The following is a 17,804-nucleotide window of genomic DNA, read 5'->3' as shown; positions in this document are numbered from 1 at the left end:
TTAAATTTGCAGGTGACACAAAACTGTTCAAAGTTCTCAAAACACATGTGGATTGTGAAAAATTGCAGGAAGCCCTTAGGAAACTGGAAGACTGGGCATCCAAATGGCAGATGAAATTTAATGTGGACAAATGCTAAGTGATGCACATTGGGAAGAATAATCCGAATCATAGTTACTTGATGCTAGAGTCCACCTTAGGAGTCAGCACTCAAGAAAAAGATCTAGGTGTCATTGAAGACAATAGGCTGAAATCTTCTGCACAGTGTGTGGTGGCGGCCAAAAAAGCAAACAGGATGTTAGTAATTATTAGGAAAGGGATGCAAGATCATGAATATTATAATGCCTCTGTTTCGCTCCATGGTGTGACCTCACCTTGAGTATTGCGTTCAATTTTGGTTGCCGTATCTCTTAAAAGATATAACAGAATTAGAAAAGGTTCAAAGAAGAGCAACCAAAATGATCAAAAGAGATGGAGCTCCTCCCATATGAGGAAAGGCTAAAGAGGTTAGGGCTCTTCAGCTTGGAAAAGATGGCTGTGGGGGGGATATGATTGAGGTCTATAAAATCCTGAGTGGTAGAACGGGTAGAAGTGAATTGATTTTTCACTCTTTCAAAAAGTACAAAGACCAGGGACACTCAATGGAAATATTTTTAAAACAAATAGGAGGAAATATTTTTTCATTCAAAGAATAGTTAAGCTCTGGAACTCGCTGCCGGAGGATGTGGTAACAGCGGTTAGTGTATCTGGGTTTAAAAATGGTTTGGAGAAGTTCCTGGAGGAAAGGTCCATAGTCTGTTATTGAGATGGACATTGGGGAAGCCATTGCTTGCCCTGGGACTGGCAGCATGGACTGTTGCTACTAATTGGGTTTCTGCCATTTACTTGTGATCTGGATTGGCCATTGTTGGAAGCAGGATACTGGGCTAGATGGACCATTGGTCTGACTCAGTTTGGCTGTTCTTGAGTTCATATCTAACTTGCTACTACTTGTGCTGTTCCTGTTTTCTTCATTTTGATCCTTTTTCCATTTTTTGAAAGATGTTCTTTTGGCTAAACTAAGACGAAATAAATTTAGACCTAATAAGCTATTTAATACCTACATTTTAATGTTTTAAGACTGTTACAACTAAGTTTAGCCTAAGGAAAAGAATTTTATACTATTTAAACAAGCTAATCATGGAATACTCTGAGAATCCAAGATGGCGCCTAGAGCAAGATGTGCGTTCTGCGCTCCTGAGAAACTTTGAAGTGGCCAGAAGCTAAAGAGCTCTCCCCATACTATACTATATGGGAAAAGAAAAGGGAAAGCCAAGGGTCTTACCTCCTCCAACCTGGCTATGACCCTTTCTGCGCACCAGGCAACTTTGGAAAATTTCGGAGTAAGAGCGCTTGAGGAGTGGAGACTAGCCTCGATGGGTTCCACATCTTTGGACGCAGACCATAGCATAGAGGGAGCGTCATTGAGCCCTCCCTCTAATACAGCTCCCCTGCTACCCAGAAGAGAATTGGCGCCGGCAGAGTCACAGCAAGCAGGGGTCAATGAGGACCTCGCGACCGCTCAACCCCAAGCGGATTGACAATGGAGGGGATGCAGGGAACGCTGCTCTCCTCTTCTTCTGCCCATGGTTTAACTTCTAGTGGAAACGGAGGTTTGTCAAGACCAGCTGTGGTGATGATGGAGTCGTTATGGGACGCTGTACAAGGTTTGAACTCCACTTTAACATCAGTTTCTAACTCCTTTAAAAGAGAAATTGTAGAATTGAAACAAACTACTCAAAATCTGTCCGGGAATATTCAGGATCAAGTAAATCAAATATCAGCTTTGAAGATGGAAGTTACTCAATTACATATTGTTACAACAATGCTTGTAAAAGAGAAGGATATTCAAGCCCACAGGCATGAAGTCCCCTGTAACGTGGAGATAGAGAACATCTGAGATCTGCTCGAAATGGTACTGTGCAGCAGTCTTTATCCTTGGTATTCTCTCTGTCTAGCATGTGGATGGTCATAACCATGCAGCACTGGACTAATTAGCTCCTGGCTGTGCCTGCCCTGGGGTTTCCTGTGTTGCCTCTAAAAAAAAAAAAAAAAAAAGAGAGAGAGAGAGCCATCAGGAAAAGACAAACATGCAGGGTTTCTGCTGCTCAGCCTACTGCCGGTTTCACCAGCTGACCAAGGTGTGAGGGATGAGTCTCTGAAGCTTCCTGGGGTGAGTAACTTCGGTGCATGGTGGTGCCAGCAAAATTGGTGAAACGCTGCTCCCGGTGTGGGATCTGGAAAGCAGTGTTGGGAGTCTGCATCCCGTGTTGTGGCTCCAGGCATCACATAGCTGGAGTCCGTCACACATCCTCGGTCCGCGGAGCGTTTGCACACTTCGGAACCCGTTTTGGTGGGTTCAGTTTGAGATGCACATCTATGGGTGCCATGTGACATGGCTGAGATGCCAGCAGTGGAGCACTCTGGGGGGCCTGATTCCTCTGCGCTTCCCAGTGCTGTGGAGCCCTGCCAGTGGACTCAAGTGAAGAGGACATGCCATTCTCACCAGAGTTTGTCCTGTTGATGCACAGGGCCTTGGGGGCACAGGCCCTCCTTTGCAGTAGGCACCGGTTGCAGCCCCGGGGTCTCTCCGCTTCCCAAGAGGCAGAGGTTCAAGGCGCATCAGGATCTGGAGGAGGTTTTCCTTGGTCCTGATGTAGATGAGGACCATTTTTCTACTGAGTCATGTCGGGGCCTGTCGGACACCGTGGAAGATGGGAAACTACCTCCAGAAGTGGGGGATGACCTTGCTGCCGCTTGCTTGTTTCGCAAGGAGGAGCTTCCGGCGTTTATTGTCCAGGCTCTGGAGGTTCTGGATATTTCACCTCCTGATTCCCAGGTGGCTGGGGCCCTTGCTCCTTCTGTCAAGTCGGGCACCAAGAGACTTCTGAGGACCTTTCCCGTTCCTGAGGCCATGAAGGTCCTGATTTTGACACACTGGAATATGCCGGTTGCAGGTTTGCGGGTGGCCCATGCCATGCCCCACTCTATCAGCTTCCTTCCGGGGAGCTTGAGGCCTTGTTGCTCCATATGGTGAACTCCCTGATCACTGCAGTCACCAAAAAGACCACCTTGCCCGTAGAGGGCAGCATGGTCTTCAAGGGATGTGCAGGATAGGTAGTTGGAGTCATCCTTCAAGATGGCTTTTGAGGTGGCGGCCCTGTCTCAACAGACATCGATCTGTGGCTCTTATGCAGCCCTGGCGTGCCTTTCCTCGGTCCAAAAGTTGATGAGCTGGTCCAAGTACTTCCATCTCTGGAGTCTAGCTTGGCATACTTAGCTGATCTCCTTTATGATCATCTCTGGGCTTCGGCAAATAGGTGTGCTTGGTGACTTCTCGCCACTGGCTGTGGTTTTGGCACTGTTTGGCACTGGGCGGCAGATATGGCCTCTTTTTTTTTTCTGGCTCGTTTGTCCTTTTCAGTTAAATTGCTGTTTGGGTACGAGCTGGAAAAAATTGTTAAGGATCTGGGAGAGTCGAAAGGGCAGTGGTTGCTCGAAGATAAGCAGTGGGTCCCTTTCCGAAATGGGCAGCCCTGGTTTTGGGAGGCTAAGTGCTACCGTCCTGGCCATACCGGTTCCTTTCAGAGGGCCTGCTTTCAGCAACAGCAGCAGCCCTTTTGGGGTAAGAGGTGATCTGGCGCCTCCTCCGCTCGTCCCCCCCCCCCCCCCCAGCTGCCCAGGCGGCCCAATGATGGGCCTCTGATCCATTCTGCTCGGAATATCGGAGGTCGGCTGTCCTCCTTGAGGGAGTGGGCCAGGGTTACATCAGATGAATGGTCTTAGAAGTGATCCAAGATGGCTACAAGCTGGAATGTTCCTGCCAAAGTGGAGGCTGTCTGAGGCACCCTTACCGCTTTGGTTCGACTTGGGGCGGTGCTCCCAATGCCGCTGGCGGAGTACAGCCTTGGCCGTGACTCCATTTATTTGATGGGCGGAGCATTCCAACCCATGCTGGATCTCAAGTATGCGAACAAGGTACTTTGAGTCCATCTTTTTCGTATATGGAGACCTTGTGGGTCATCATAGCAGGAGTCCAACCAGGAGAGTTCCTGACCTCCCTGGATCTCAAGGAGGCTTACTTGCACATTCCTATTTGGCTTTCACATCAGTTCTTCCTTCGCTTTGCAGTCCTGGGACAACACTTCCAATTCCAGGCAAAGGTCCTTTGGCCTGGGCACAGCGCCTCAGACCTTGTCCAAGGTCATGGTGGTGGTGGCAGCCTTCCTCCAGAGGGAGGGGGTCTGGATGCACCCTTTCCTGTACGACTAGCTGATACGGGCTTCGTTGTTTGAGGAGAGCTTGCGGACGGACCGGGTGATCAGCCTGCTGCGTTCGCTCGGTTGGGTGGTCAATCTGGAGAAGAGTCACTTGTCTCCGTCGCAGTCCCGTGAATACTTGGGAGTGGCCTTCGATAACCAGTCGATCATGGTGTCCTTGTCCCTGACAAGACAGTTGCGTCTTCGCAGCCAGGTGACACACCTGCTCAGCCTGTCAGCTCCTTGGGCATGGGAATACATGCAGGTCCTGGGCTACATGGCTGCAACCTTAGAGGTAGTCCCTTGGGTGTGAAGCCATATTCGGCCCCTACAGTTGGCCCTCCTAAGTCATTGGTCTCCACTTTCAGGGGATTACCTGGAACGGCTGCCCTAGTCAGCGCTGGCCCAGTTTGCCATTCGCTGGTGGCTTTACCTGACTCATCTGCAGCCGGGAGTCCCCCTGGCAGCCCTGAGTTGGGTGGTAGTCACTACAGATGCCAGTCTTTCAGGGTGGGGAGCCCATTGTCAGGACAGGAAGGCCCAGGGGTCCTGGTCCGCAGTGGAAGCCTCTTGGTCGATCAACCAGCTTGAGCTTCAAGTGATTCTCCTGACCCTTCGGGAGTTCTCGTCTCTTTTCCGAGGCCAGACCATGTACGTGTTCTCAGACAACGCCACGGCAGTGGCCTATGTCAACAGGAGGGGTACCAAGGGTACTCCTCTGGCAAGGGAAGTTGCGTTGCTTTTCCTCTGGGCTGAAGGCAACCTGGCCCCGTTGCCTGCAGCACACATAGCAGGTTCCTGCAGTGTCCAGGCAGACTTCCTAAGTTGGACTTCACTGGACCCCAGGTAGTGGGAGCTCTCCGCGGAGGCTTTCTCACAGATCATGGCTAGGTGGGGGACTTCCAGCAATCGACCTCATGGCGTGAAGGACCAATGTGAAGGTGCTCCACTTCTTCAGCAGGGAGTGGGGCTCGGAAGGCATCAGTGCTCTGGTTCAAGTCTGGCTGGTGTCACAGCTGTTGTAGGTGTTTCCTCCATGACAGCACGCGTGTTGAGCCGTATCATGAGACACCGGGGATGGGTGATTCTGGTAGCGCCCGATTGGCCCAGGTGCCCATGGTACGCGGACCTGATCAGGCTACAGATTGACTGTACTCTTAGTCTTTCTTCCGCGAGGGGTCTGCTTGTGCAGGGTCCCGTTCTCATGGAGGATCATTCGTCCTTTGGTCTTACGACTTGGCTCTTGAGAGGGCGTGCCTGAGGAAGAAGGGTACCCTGATCAGGTGATTACCACTATGTTGCAGGCATGGAAGCAGTCCATATCTGTGGCTTATGCAAGTGTCTGGAGGACCTTTGAGTCCTGGTGCTCAGAGGTGGGACTCTGTGCTGAGTTGGTCTTGGTGGCTACCATTCTCTTGCAGGCAGGTCTGGACATGCACCTGTGCTTGAGTTGGTTGAAGGTTCAGGTTGTGGCATTAGCCTTCTTTAGAGGTCATGTGCAGAACATCTGTGCTCACCTGGACATTGTTTATTTTCTTCGGGGGGGGGGGGGGGGGGGTAAACCACTTGTGCCTGCCTCGTCAGACAGTTCTTCCTGCATGGAGTTTTAACCTTGTCTTTCAAGCCTTGCAGAGGCCACCTTTCAAGCCTCTGGATCTATTCTCTTTGAAGGATCTCACTCTGAAGTCGGTCTTTCTGGTGGCCATCACCTTGGCTTGTCACGTGTCAGAGCTGTCGTGTTGGGATCCCATCCTCTGCTTTATGGAAGTGGTGGTGTGTATTCGGTCAGTTCCATTGTTTCTGCCTGTATCCCGGTTTCACCTGAATCAGCTGTTGTTTCTCCTGGCTTTCCACAGGGAGGATTATCCAGAGGACTTACCGGGCTCTGCGGTGTTTGGATGTGTGGTGTATTCTTCTTTGCTACTTGGAGGTTACCAATGATATTCATCATTCGGACCATTTGTTCATTATTTTTGCAGGTTGAAAGAAAGGGGAGCAGGCTTCTAAGGCCACAGTTTCCTGGTGAATTTGGGAAGCCATTGCTTCAGTGTATCTTGGTGGGGAAGTCACCTTCGCTGCATTTAAGGGTGCATTCCATGAGAGCACAGTCCACTTCCTTTGCCAAGTCTTGAGCGGTATCTGTTGAGGAAATTTGCCGCTCGGCTACATGGTCCTCAACCTACACTTTTTCGAAGCATTACAAGCTAGATGTTGTGGCACTTGGGGATGCTGTTTTCAGGGCTTTGGTCTTATTGGCCAGGATCGATGGGTTCCACCCTACTTGAAGACTGCTTTGGTATGTCCCACAAGTCTCTGGATTGATCTGTGGGATGTTATGGAAGGAAAAATTAAGCGATATCTGTTGAAGAAATTTGCCACTCGGCTATGTGGTCCTAGGTCTACACTTTTTCAAAGCATTACAGGCTGGACATGGAGCGATGGGATGCCGTTTTCGGGGCTTTGGTCTGATTGGCCAGGCTCACTGGGTCCCACCCTACTTGAGGACTGCTTAGGTACATCCCACAAGTCTCTGGATTGATCTGTGGGACACTATAGAAGGAAAAATTCATTCTTACCTGTTATTTTTCTTTTCGTTAGTCCCAACAGATCAATCACAGGCCCGCCCTTTCTGTCTGTTCTTTACCTCACTGTGGGGTTTCCCTCACATCTCTGTCGCTCGGTGGTTGTGGCTCCCTTTGATTCTGCATTCTAGATTTACAGGTTTTGGAGTTACGTTAGAGTTATGTTAGAGGCAGGAGAATGCTTGGCTCTACTGCTTGGTTCACTGAGATAAAGACTGCTGCACAGAACCATGTATAGCAGGTCTCAGATGTTCTCTCTATCTCCACCTGCTGGTAAGGGGACATAACACAGAAGTCTCTGGATTGATCTGTTGGGACTAATGGAAAGAAAATTAACAGGTAAGAATTATTTTTTCTATAGTTCCTGATATTGCTCCTGAAATGTACTGTTCCTTTTTTTCACTAGCTGAAAATTCTTGAGCCTCTAGGATGGATAAATTATGTGTTTGGCTTGGTAATAGTCACCTGACATACTAATACAGTATTACTTTTCCTTTCACATATTTAAGACTCATATCTTTTGTGTTACCCCTCATTTAATCTGTCCCTTTCTTTTGTTCTCTCCTTTTTCACCCAATCATAAATTCCTAAAACAAATAAGAATTCCTTTTTTTTGTCATATTTTAAAGCTGAAGTCTTGTGCTCACTCTTATCCCTGGCCATCATACTGTTACCCTTAGACCTGGTGTTAATGTATCTTGAACATGTATGTAGAATATTCTTCTATCTCTGTCTCAGGATGACCAGCTGAAAGTGATCGAGTGCAATGTGAGGGTTTCACGTTCGTTCCCCTTCGTATCCAAGACTCTGGGGGTGGACATGGTGGCCCTTGCTACACAAGTCATCATGGGAGAGGAGGTGGAGCCAGTTGGACTTATGACAGGAACTGGAATTGTCGGTGTGAAGGTGAATGAATCAGCCCTAGGGCAGATGTTTATTTCAAATGTCTGTATCTTTTTAGGTCCAGAACTACTCTTTGAGCTGTTTCTCTCTTACGGGATTTCCTTGTAAACTATGACTGGATCATGTTTGGCTTACTTTTTATTTTTTGGGGATCTTGAACGGTCTACTGCTTTTAGAGCAGGAAAAGCTTCACTGGTGGTGTTGGTGTTGTTTCAGGTTCCCCAATTCTCATTTTCTCGATTGGCTGGGGCAGATGTGGTGTTGGGAGTAGAGATGACCAGCACAGGAGAAGTGGCCTGCTTTGGAGAGACCAGCTGTGAGGCTTACCTTAAAGCTATGCTGAGCACTGGCTTCAAAATACCGAAGAAAAACATTCTACTCACCATTGGGAGCTACAAGGTGAGAAGGAGCAAGAAAGCTGCTATTTCTGTGGGAAGATTAATCTGAAGTTCTGATAAATTTGGCATGGGATGGGAGCATTGACAATTATTTTTCTCCAAACATTAAAAAGCAGAATTCATGATGTCTTCATGGGGCTGGGGGGGGGGGGGGGTGTAGAATGATCCAATGTGTGTTTCCTGTTCTATTTTGTCAGGGTAATGCAGGCCGATCCTGTTAGTGAAACTTGTCTTTGGGAGGAGGTAGTTTGTTTTCTGAAGGGATTATTCTTCGCAGACTTGGAGTTTTATGTACTACTTAGTGTTCTGTTTGTGTATATGTGTAAGGGATGCAATGTCTGGATTTGCAAGAACTGGGTTTGCTAGATTTATACTTTGAGGCAGTCACTGTCTGGTGATAATTTTCCTTTGTGTGTGTTTTTTTTTTTTTGTTCTTATCGCAGAACAAGAGTGAGCTGCTTCCTACAGTGCGAACTCTCGAGTGCTTAGGATACAGTCTGTACGCCAGCATGGGAACTGCTGATTTTTACACTGAGCATGGGATCAAGGTAACCAGAAATGTGGCAGAGGGGCTAGCTGTAGCCATAGGAAGGATGTAAAGAAGGCAGTTGACCAGGGTGGAAGTGAAATATTAAAAACAGGTCCCTGTACTCTTCATGATTTCCAGACTAACAGGAAGACCTCAAAGGAAGAGGAAAAGTAGTCATAGACCCCACACTGATTTCCACAACTGGACATGAGTCACAGTGGAGGACCAGAGGGATGGGAAGCAGCCATGTCTTGGTGACATCATCCACTGAGGGCCCCCCTCCCTTCCCAACACTTTTGGGATCCTGACCCTCAGTTTGTGAACCACTACTATGAAAACCAAATACAATTCATTCAGTAACAATATTAGCACATTCAGAAGCCTATTTTACATGGAATGTTAGTCAAAATTCAGGCATCCAAATCAGCACATGCTCAATTCTGGCAGTAGTTTACAAAAGATTCTGCCATGTGTGGGACCTTATGGCAATACATGGAAAAACAAAAGACTATAGAAATGATGTGCTGCATCTCACTGTGTAGGGAATAGAATCCTTGGTGAGAAATTCATACAATATGTTTTAGGCATTTAAACTAGAAGGTAGAAGTAGGTCAATTCAAGTAGTCACCCCCAGCAAAAGACAAGCTGTGACAGTAGTAAAGAAAGCAATGTAAACAACAATCTTAATTCACTTCTTAGCAACACAGCAGAAGGTGAGACTAAAAAAGAAAACTATACAGAAATTGAGACTTCTGAAAAGCAATGCAGTCTAAGCAACAAAGTTCATGATTTGCAAGTCCTGATGTTAGAGGCAGATTTAGATATTGTTGCTATCAAAGAGACATGGTTCAATGACTCCCGTGAATGGGACACAAACATACTGGACTATAATCTTATTAAGGAAGGATACAGATAGTCGAAAAGGTGGAGGAGAAACAATATCAAAGCAACTGAAATGCAGGGGGCCTGGGAAAAGGAAGAAGCAGTACGGCTCGCCTTGAAAGGAGAAGATGGAACCTCTGTCCACATGGGTGTTATCTACAAACCTCCAGCACGATCGGAGCAGCTTGATAAAGATCTGGTAAAGTTTGGGAAAGAAAGGAGAAGTATTGTGGGTGGGAGATTTCAATCTGCCGAATGATTGGAAAGTTCCATCTGCGGAATTTGAAAGATGTAGAGAGATTGTGGATGCCTTTCAAAGTGCTCTGTTCAGACAAATGGTGACAGGAACCCACAAGGAAAGAAGCAATGCTGGGTTTGATGCTCATAAATGGGTAAAGTTCGTCTAATGTCAGAGTGGGTGCCCACCTGGGCAGTACTGATCATAAAACAGTTTGCTTTGATATAACAGCTAAAGCAGAAGGCAGCCACTCAAAACTTGTCTGTATTTCAAACTTGCTGACTTTAATAAAATGGGGGAGTACCTGAAAAAAAGAGCTGATGGAATGGGAGGACATATGAGAAGTGGAAAGACAGTGGTCCAGGCTGAAAGGAGCTATGAAAATGGCTACTGACCTTTATGTGAGGAGAGTAAATAAAAGCAAGGAAAAAAGGAAACCAATATGGTTCTCCAAACAAGTGTCTGAGAAAATAAAGGTAAAAGAGTTGGCGTTCATGAAATACAGAAAAACTTAAGAACTGGAATACAAAAAGGAATACTGGATGAAACTGAAAGAAGCCAAGAAAGAGCGATCTGGGAAAAGCACAAGCGGAAGACAAAATGGCTAGAAATGTAAGGAAGGGGAGGCAAGAATTTTTTCAGGTATATTAGTGAAAAGAGGAAGGCTAAAAATGGAATTGTGAGACTGAAAGATGCTGTGGACTGCTATGTGGAGAGTGATGTGGAAAAAGCGAATGTGCTAAATAATTCTGTTCTGTGTTCATTGGGAAAAAATCCTGGAGAAGGACCACAATTGGCTGGCAAAGGTACATATGAGAATAGAGTAGATATCGCACTGTTCACGGAAGAAAGTGTTTATGAACAACTTGAAAAAATTGAAGGTGGACAAAGCCGTGGAACTGGACGGGATCCATCCCAGGATATTGAGGGAGCTCGGAGAGGTTCTTGCAGACCCTCTTAAAACATTTGTTTAATAAATTCTTGGAGAGAGGAAGTGACGTTAGCACTGTTAATGGGAGCCTGAGAGATGAACTCCTGGGCTAGTAATGCTGTTTTAAGCACATACCTCACTTGCTACTTGTGTTCAGCGTGCAGGTCTTAAGCACGTGACTCCCTGACACCCAGATCGGTGTGATGGCAGCCCACAAGCGTTAGACAGACTTTAAATCCTTCTTGCAAAACAGCAGTTATCACTCGGGGCGGCACGAAGCCAAAATGATGACAGCTGATGCAGACACTACTGGAGCCATGGAGCTGTACTCGCTGGATTTTTCTGCTCTGCGGGATGAGCTGTGAGGATGGTTCCAGGAGTTGAAGGCTGACCTTACAGGTGTGGAGTGAGATTCAGGATGCAATTAAAGGGTTAAGAACTGACACTACTGGAGCCATGGAGCTGTACTCGCTGGATTTTTCTGCTCTGCGGGATGAGCTGTGAGGATGGTTCCAGGAGTTGAAGGCTGACCTTACAGGTGTGGAGTGAGATTCAGGATGCAATTAAAGGGTTAAGAACTGATCTGGGTGACATCTGGCGTTGAGCAGCTGAGATGGAAGGCCTTGGGGTGGAGCACAGGGAGGACTTAGGGTGTGTGCACAAACAGATGGATGCTTTAGAGTTCTTCTAGGAGGAGTTCTCCCTAAAACTAGAGGGCCAGGAGAATCTCTCCGGTTTCTGTAGTCTCTGTTTCAGAGGGGTCCCGGAAACGGTGGTGGAGGCCCGCTGTGCAGAGGTAGTTCAATGCTTGTGCATCTCAGTGCTGCAGGAGCATGGACTCTCCTCTGCAGAGCTGCCAGCTGTGATGTAGGATCACGTGCATCGGGTGGCAGACCCCAGGTCTAACAGTCATCTTCGGGACATCATTGCCTGATTCCACCACTATCAAGATAAAGAACAAGAGTTGTGAGTGGTCCATCAAGCCCAAAATCCTGTTTGCAACAGTGGCCAATCCAGGTCACAAATACATGGCAAGACCCCAAAAAAGTTCAATACATTTTATGCTGCTTATCCCAGAAATAAGTCAATATAATAATGGTCTATGGAGTTTTCCTATAGGAAGCTATCCAGACCTTTTTTTAAATCCCGCTAAGCTAACCACTTTTACCACATTCTCTGGCAACGAATTCCAGAATTTAATTACATGCTGAGTGAAGAAAAAATTTCTCCGATTCGTTTTAAATTTGCTACTTTGTAGCTTCATCACATGCCCCCTAGTCCTAGTATTTTTGGAAAGAGTAAACAAACGATTCATGTCTACCTGTTCCCCTCCACTATTGTATAGACCTCTATCATATCTCCCCTCAGCCGTCTATTCTTGCTGTGATGGGAAGATCAGGAGGTTGAGCTGTATTTGGATATAGCACCTGCGACCCTCCGACGCCACCAGGATTTTCGTATTTGGACAGCAGTGTTCCATGAGAAAGGGGCTCGGTATCACTAGCTTTTCCCCATTGGGCTCTCCTTCACCTTCAATGGCACGCTTATTCAGGGATTTCAGCTGTGGCGATCAAAAAGCATCTGGAAGCAGCCGGTTTGATCTCTTCAGTCCGATCTTCTGCGGAGGCTACTCCCCCCCACCCCCTTACCTGCATGGTCACCTTGGACAGGGGGTGGCAGAAGGTTCGCTACTTCTGGTGCAAAGCCTGCAGCAGGGTTGTGTAAAGAATGACTGTATGATACTATTTGGTCACCCTCCGCTGTAGTGGAGGGTGGCATGCTTCCCTGCCTACTGTTATGGTAATCTATTTGTGTATTTGTGGTTTTTCTTTTCTTATATTGAAGTATCTGGCTGTTCTAATTTCCCTAAAGCTTAGCCTGTGGTATGCCTTTGCTCACTTTCTCTGTAGGTCCACTATAAGGCTGGTGGTCCTTGAATTTAGTTGGTAGGGGTGGTGGGAGATGAGGGGGATGGGTCTGATTTGTGGTGTTGGGAGTGGCAAATTGTGTAGGATTGGTAGTGTGTGTCTGGCAGGGATGGCCATTTGCAATCTGGGTGAATGCATAGTGTGCTTGTTTCTTGGGATTGGGGGGGGGTTGTGCATTACTGGGGGCCCCGGGATTGCATGGGATAACTGGGTCTTACCATTTTTTGTACTTTGCTCTCCAAGATGGGGTCGGTTTTGTGTCCTATAATGTGAAGGTTTTTTTTTTTTTGGTTTTTTTTTGGGTAATATTTTTTTGAAATAAACACATCCAACAAAGCATCTTGTAAAGCTATAATTAAAGCATTGTAACCCTCAACCATCCCTCCCCTCCCCCCTTAATATGAGAGATGATATGCATATGGCCACTGCTAGTCCATTTCCAGTTCTCGTTCAAGTGGGTTCAAAGAATCAGAGGCACTATCTATACCACTGGGACCACCAGCCAGAGGCCATCCAATTCAATCCCTGATAGAGACCTCCACTCTCTGTACTTGCCCCAGAGTTTATAAAAGTGAGTCACCTGCCCAGATCGAATAGCCTTAAGTTTTGACATCTGATATAAATAGTCCATTTTGTGAACCACCTTTATCACTGGTGGTGCTTGTGGGTTTCTCCAAGATAAAGCCAATGTTATCTTGCCCGCCACCAGAAAGGTCAAGGCCAAGCGATGCAAAGCTGGTCAGATCCCTCAGGAGCGAAAATGCAATAGACAGTGTTCTGCAGTGACTGGATAGTCTTTTCCCAACATCTGGCCAAGCTGCCGAAGCAACTCCACCCAATAGATTTTTATTTTTGGACAGGACCACCAAATATGAACTATATCTCCTACTGCCTTACAGCCCCTCCAGCAATGGCCCGAAATTTGTTTAAACATTTTTGCTAATCGATCAGGTGTATAGTACCAGCGATACAAGTTCTTGTAGCCATTCTCTATCAAAGAGTTATTTATAGATACTCTTAGCATACAGCCAAATGCTCGCTCCCAGCTCTACATATCATGACTGACCCCCTAGGTCACGTTCTCACCGCTGCGTGTATTTCAAGATTGGTAAAAGCACTACATAGATTCGAGAGACACATCCTCTGGCACTCCCCCCCCCCCCCCCCCCCCCATTGCCCACTCTAATCCTGTCTCTTCTAGCTGCAGCTCCTCTTGTGCTCTGCGAAAAATATAGTCCCTTATCAGGTTATAGTGAAACAGATGGTGGGAAGGGAGGCCAAACTTCTTCTGCAATTCTTCAAGATAGTAACGCCCCCTCCTCCCAAAGCTACCCCCAATGTCTCAGGCCCCTCCGCTCCCAAGCCTTATATACCGCATCGTATTCCCCCCAAGAAAAACCAAAGGCGCCTCGTATAAGCATTTGTCGAAAATATTGCCTTTCGGGGTGAAATTTATGGTGTATGTCACACCACGTTTGGAGGGGGAAATGGACCGCTAGAGGGGACAAGTTCAGCCAGGGCCTGTATTTGTGACCTAGGTAGCCATAGTGTTGAGGCCAATTGTGTAAGTCTCCAACCATTGTTTTTCTATTTGAAGCTAAAGTTTATTACTATCAGTGGCCCACCCCACCAGTAAGCGCAGCTGAGCTGCTTGAAAATATAGAGAAAAGTTTGGAACACCCATTCCCCCCTTCAACTTGGATTGGTATAAGATCTCAGCTCACACCTGCGGAAGCTTGTGTTTCCATATATATGCAAATGACTTTTGTTTTAATTGGTGAAAAAAGCTTCTAGTGCCAGAAACAAATATAGAATTTTTAGTATCATCATTTTTATGGCTTGTATTCTACCTAACCAGGAAAGTTCCATCCCTTCCCAACGATCTAACTCCTGAAATAGTTCCCGTAGCTTAGAGGGAAAGTTTGCCCTAAATATGCCCTGTAATGTAGGTGTCAAGTCGACTCCCAGATATCGAAGAGAGCGTGTGGTCCATCTAAAAGGGAATCGTTGTTGTAAGCTTTGTGTCATCTCAGGTGGCAGGTTTTTTTTTTTTTTTATATATTTATTTATTAAGGTTTTTTGAACAATTACATATTGACAACCTCCTCATAACAATCATATGTCACATACAGAATGTGTAAACTTCAAAAACTGAAAGCGGTATCTTCCCCTTTCCTCCCCTCCCCCCTGTCCCTTACCACAATCCCCCCTCCCCCCTTGTTACCAGTGGAATATCCTAATATGAGGGTTGTGTCATTGCAGTCATAATCTTGGTATAATCAACTTAGGTGCATCCAAGTCTATCCCATTTTGTGATCGCCAGCCTCGATATTGTTCCCATTGCAAGTTAAATTTTGTTATTTGTCCCAATCGTATAGCTGTCATTTTGGACATTTGGTAGAGGTAGTCCATCTTGTGTGTCACCTTTATCGCTGGTGGAGCCAGCTGGCTTTTCCACGCCGATGCCAGTGTGATTTTCCCAGCTACCAGCCAAACTGTTGTGAGTCTGTGAACCGACAGCCGAACTCCTGGGGGTCTTATGTGCAGCAGACAAATCTCCGGTTTAGTTGGGTATCTTACCCCAGTCACTATAGCAAATATGTCCAACAGTTCTGTCCAGTACGTTTGGATCTTAGGACAGGACCACCAGATGTGTAGCATATCCCCCACCATTGAACAGTTTCTCCAGCACTGTGCAGATCCCTGTCCATACATTTTTACCAGCCTCTGTGGTGTATAGTACCACTGATACAGTATTTTATAGCCATTTTCAATCATTGAACTAGATATGGAAACCCGCAGCAAGTGTCCCAGTGCCTTTTCCCATTGTGTGTAATCTATGGTAACCTGTAAATTTCGTTCCCATCGTTGTAGGTAATATAGTATGGGTCCCTTGTCGTTAAGCAATGTAGCATATATGCGAGAGATACACCCCCTATGGCTTCCCACTCTCAGTGCTCTTTCTAGGGTCGTCTCTTCTATGAGTAATTCTGCTTTGGCTCTCTTGTTTATATAGTCTCTAATGCGAGTGTAGTGGAACAAATGTGATAGTGGTAACCCATAATCTTCCTGTAATTCTTCGAATGAGAATATCTGACCCTCATCCCATAGCTGGCCTAATGTGTTCAAACCTCTCTTCTCCCATTGTTTATATATTGAGTTATCCATCCCCAGCGGACACCCTGGGGCTGTTTTTATTGCCATTTGATGGAAACAACGGCGATTAGGAAGATACTTCCCCCTTATGGCCAACCATGTCTGTAAAGGGTATTGCACCGCTAAGGGGGCTCTCTTGATATATGTCCGTAGTTGGCCCTTTGGTATCCATAGTAGAGAGCCCAGATTGTTTAGTCCCATCCAGTGTTGCTCTATTTGGAACCATGCTTTTACACTACCAGCGCTCCATCCCGCTAGCACACGCAATTGCGCCGCCTGATGGTATAAAGTAAAATTTGGTACCCCCATACCTCCCATCTTTTTGGACTGATACATTATAGTTGCTTTCACTCTGGGTGGTTTATGTTGCCATATGTATGCGAAGACCTTCCGTTTGAGTTGCCTAAAGAACCCCTTCGGCATTGGTAGGGGCAGCGCAAGAAACAAATATAACAATTTGGGAAGGATCATCATTTTTATCGCTGCCACTCGTCCCAGCCAAGATAATTCTAAGCCCTCCCATCTATCCAAATCTTCAAACAATTCCCTGAGCTTCATGGGAAAGTTAGCTTGGTATAAATCTGTCAATTTGGGTGTTAAGTGCACGCCCAAATATTTGAGGGATCTCGTGACCCATTTGACCGGGAATTGTTGTCGTATTGAAGTTTCCTCTCCCACTGTTAACCCCAGTCCTAAGGCTTCTGATTTGTCCATATTCACTCGGAACCCAGAGAGTTTACCATATCGAGTTAGTTCCTGTATTATCTGAGACATGGAGTTGCTCGGGTCGACTAAGGTTAATAGGATATCATCGGCGAATAGCATGATTTTATGTGTTACACCCCCTATAGTGATACCATGTATATGTGGGTCCTGCCGAATATGCTGAGCTAATGGCTCCATTGTCAGAGCGAACAACAGCGGTGATAGAGCACACCCCTGACGTGTCCCACGTTCTAATGTTATCGGGTCTGAACTGTTCCCATTGATCCTCAGGGCAGCCATTGGTCTGGTGTAAATTAATTGAAGCCATGTTATGAAACGACCTGTGAATCCCATATGTTCTAGAACCTTGAACATGAAACCCCAGCCGACCCGATCGAACGCCTTTTCTGCATCCAAGGAGAGAAGCAACATGGATTGTCGGGTATTGCCTGCCTCGTGGATCAAGTGGAGTGCCCTCCTTATGTTATCAGTTGCTTGTCTGCCTGTGATAAATCCCGTCTGGTCCTCCTGTACCAATTTCGGCATTAACTTTTGTAATCTCTTAGCTAGTATTTTGGTAAAGATTTTGTAATCAGAGCCAAGGAGGGATATTGGGCGATAGGAGCTGCAATATTGTGGATCTTTCCCTGGTTTGCGAAGGACCACTAGATCTGCCAATCTCCAAGAGTGGGGCAGTTCCCCCTGGAATTCTAACTCATTGAATGCCCGAACCAGTAGAGGGATTAGCAATTTGTTATAGCGTTTGTAAAATTTATTTGTGAACCCGTCTGGTCCCGGTGCTTTCCCATTAGGTAGATCTTTAATTGCCCATGCCACTTCGTCATATGTAATGGGGGCTGAGAGCATCTCCTCCTCTAGTGGTGTTAATTTTGTGAGCTTGGCTTGAGCCAGGTACCTCCCGGAGTCCTGTGGATCCGGGTCTCCCTCGGCCTGATAAAGCCTTGTGTAGAAATTTGTGAAGGCTGCCCGAATATCCTCCCGTGTGGTGCACAGTTTCCCCTCTTTGTCTAGACTGAAAGCCCACCTCTTTAACATTGCTTTTGACTCGTAACCACTTGTAACCACTCTCCTCCTTCCTGTACACATTAATTGATTTGATTACTTTATTTTTTGTCTATTAGATTGTAAGCTCTTTGAGCAGGGACTGTCTTTCTTCTATGTTTGTGCAGCGCTGCGTACGCCTTGTAGCGCTAAAGAAATGCTAAATAGTGCTAAATAGTTTGTCGTGTATAGCT

The 17,804-nt window shown here is 46.5% G+C and overlaps 1 protein-coding gene across 1 annotated transcript in view; it reads left to right on the top strand.

Annotated features, from left to right (window-relative positions):
* CAD (carbamoyl-phosphate synthetase 2, aspartate transcarbamylase, and dihydroorotase) overlaps nucleotides 1-17,804 on the top strand; it is a 448,399-nt gene that overhangs the window by 225,598 nt on the left and 204,997 nt on the right. Inside the window, exons 23-25 of the mRNA XM_030198598.1 lie at nucleotides 7,617-7,784; nucleotides 7,998-8,180; nucleotides 8,623-8,727. Of these exons, the coding sequence (XP_030054458.1) occupies nucleotides 7,617-7,784; nucleotides 7,998-8,180; nucleotides 8,623-8,727 (456 nt within the window). The remainder of the gene's footprint in view (nucleotides 1-7,616; nucleotides 7,785-7,997; nucleotides 8,181-8,622; nucleotides 8,728-17,804) is intronic.

This window comes from Microcaecilia unicolor, chromosome 3, assembly GCF_901765095.1.
Source record: "Microcaecilia unicolor chromosome 3, aMicUni1.1, whole genome shotgun sequence".
NCBI lineage: Eukaryota > Metazoa > Chordata > Amphibia > Gymnophiona > Siphonopidae > Microcaecilia > Microcaecilia unicolor.
Note: the sequence above shows the minus strand (reverse complement) of the source record. Positions and strands in the feature narration are given on the sequence as shown.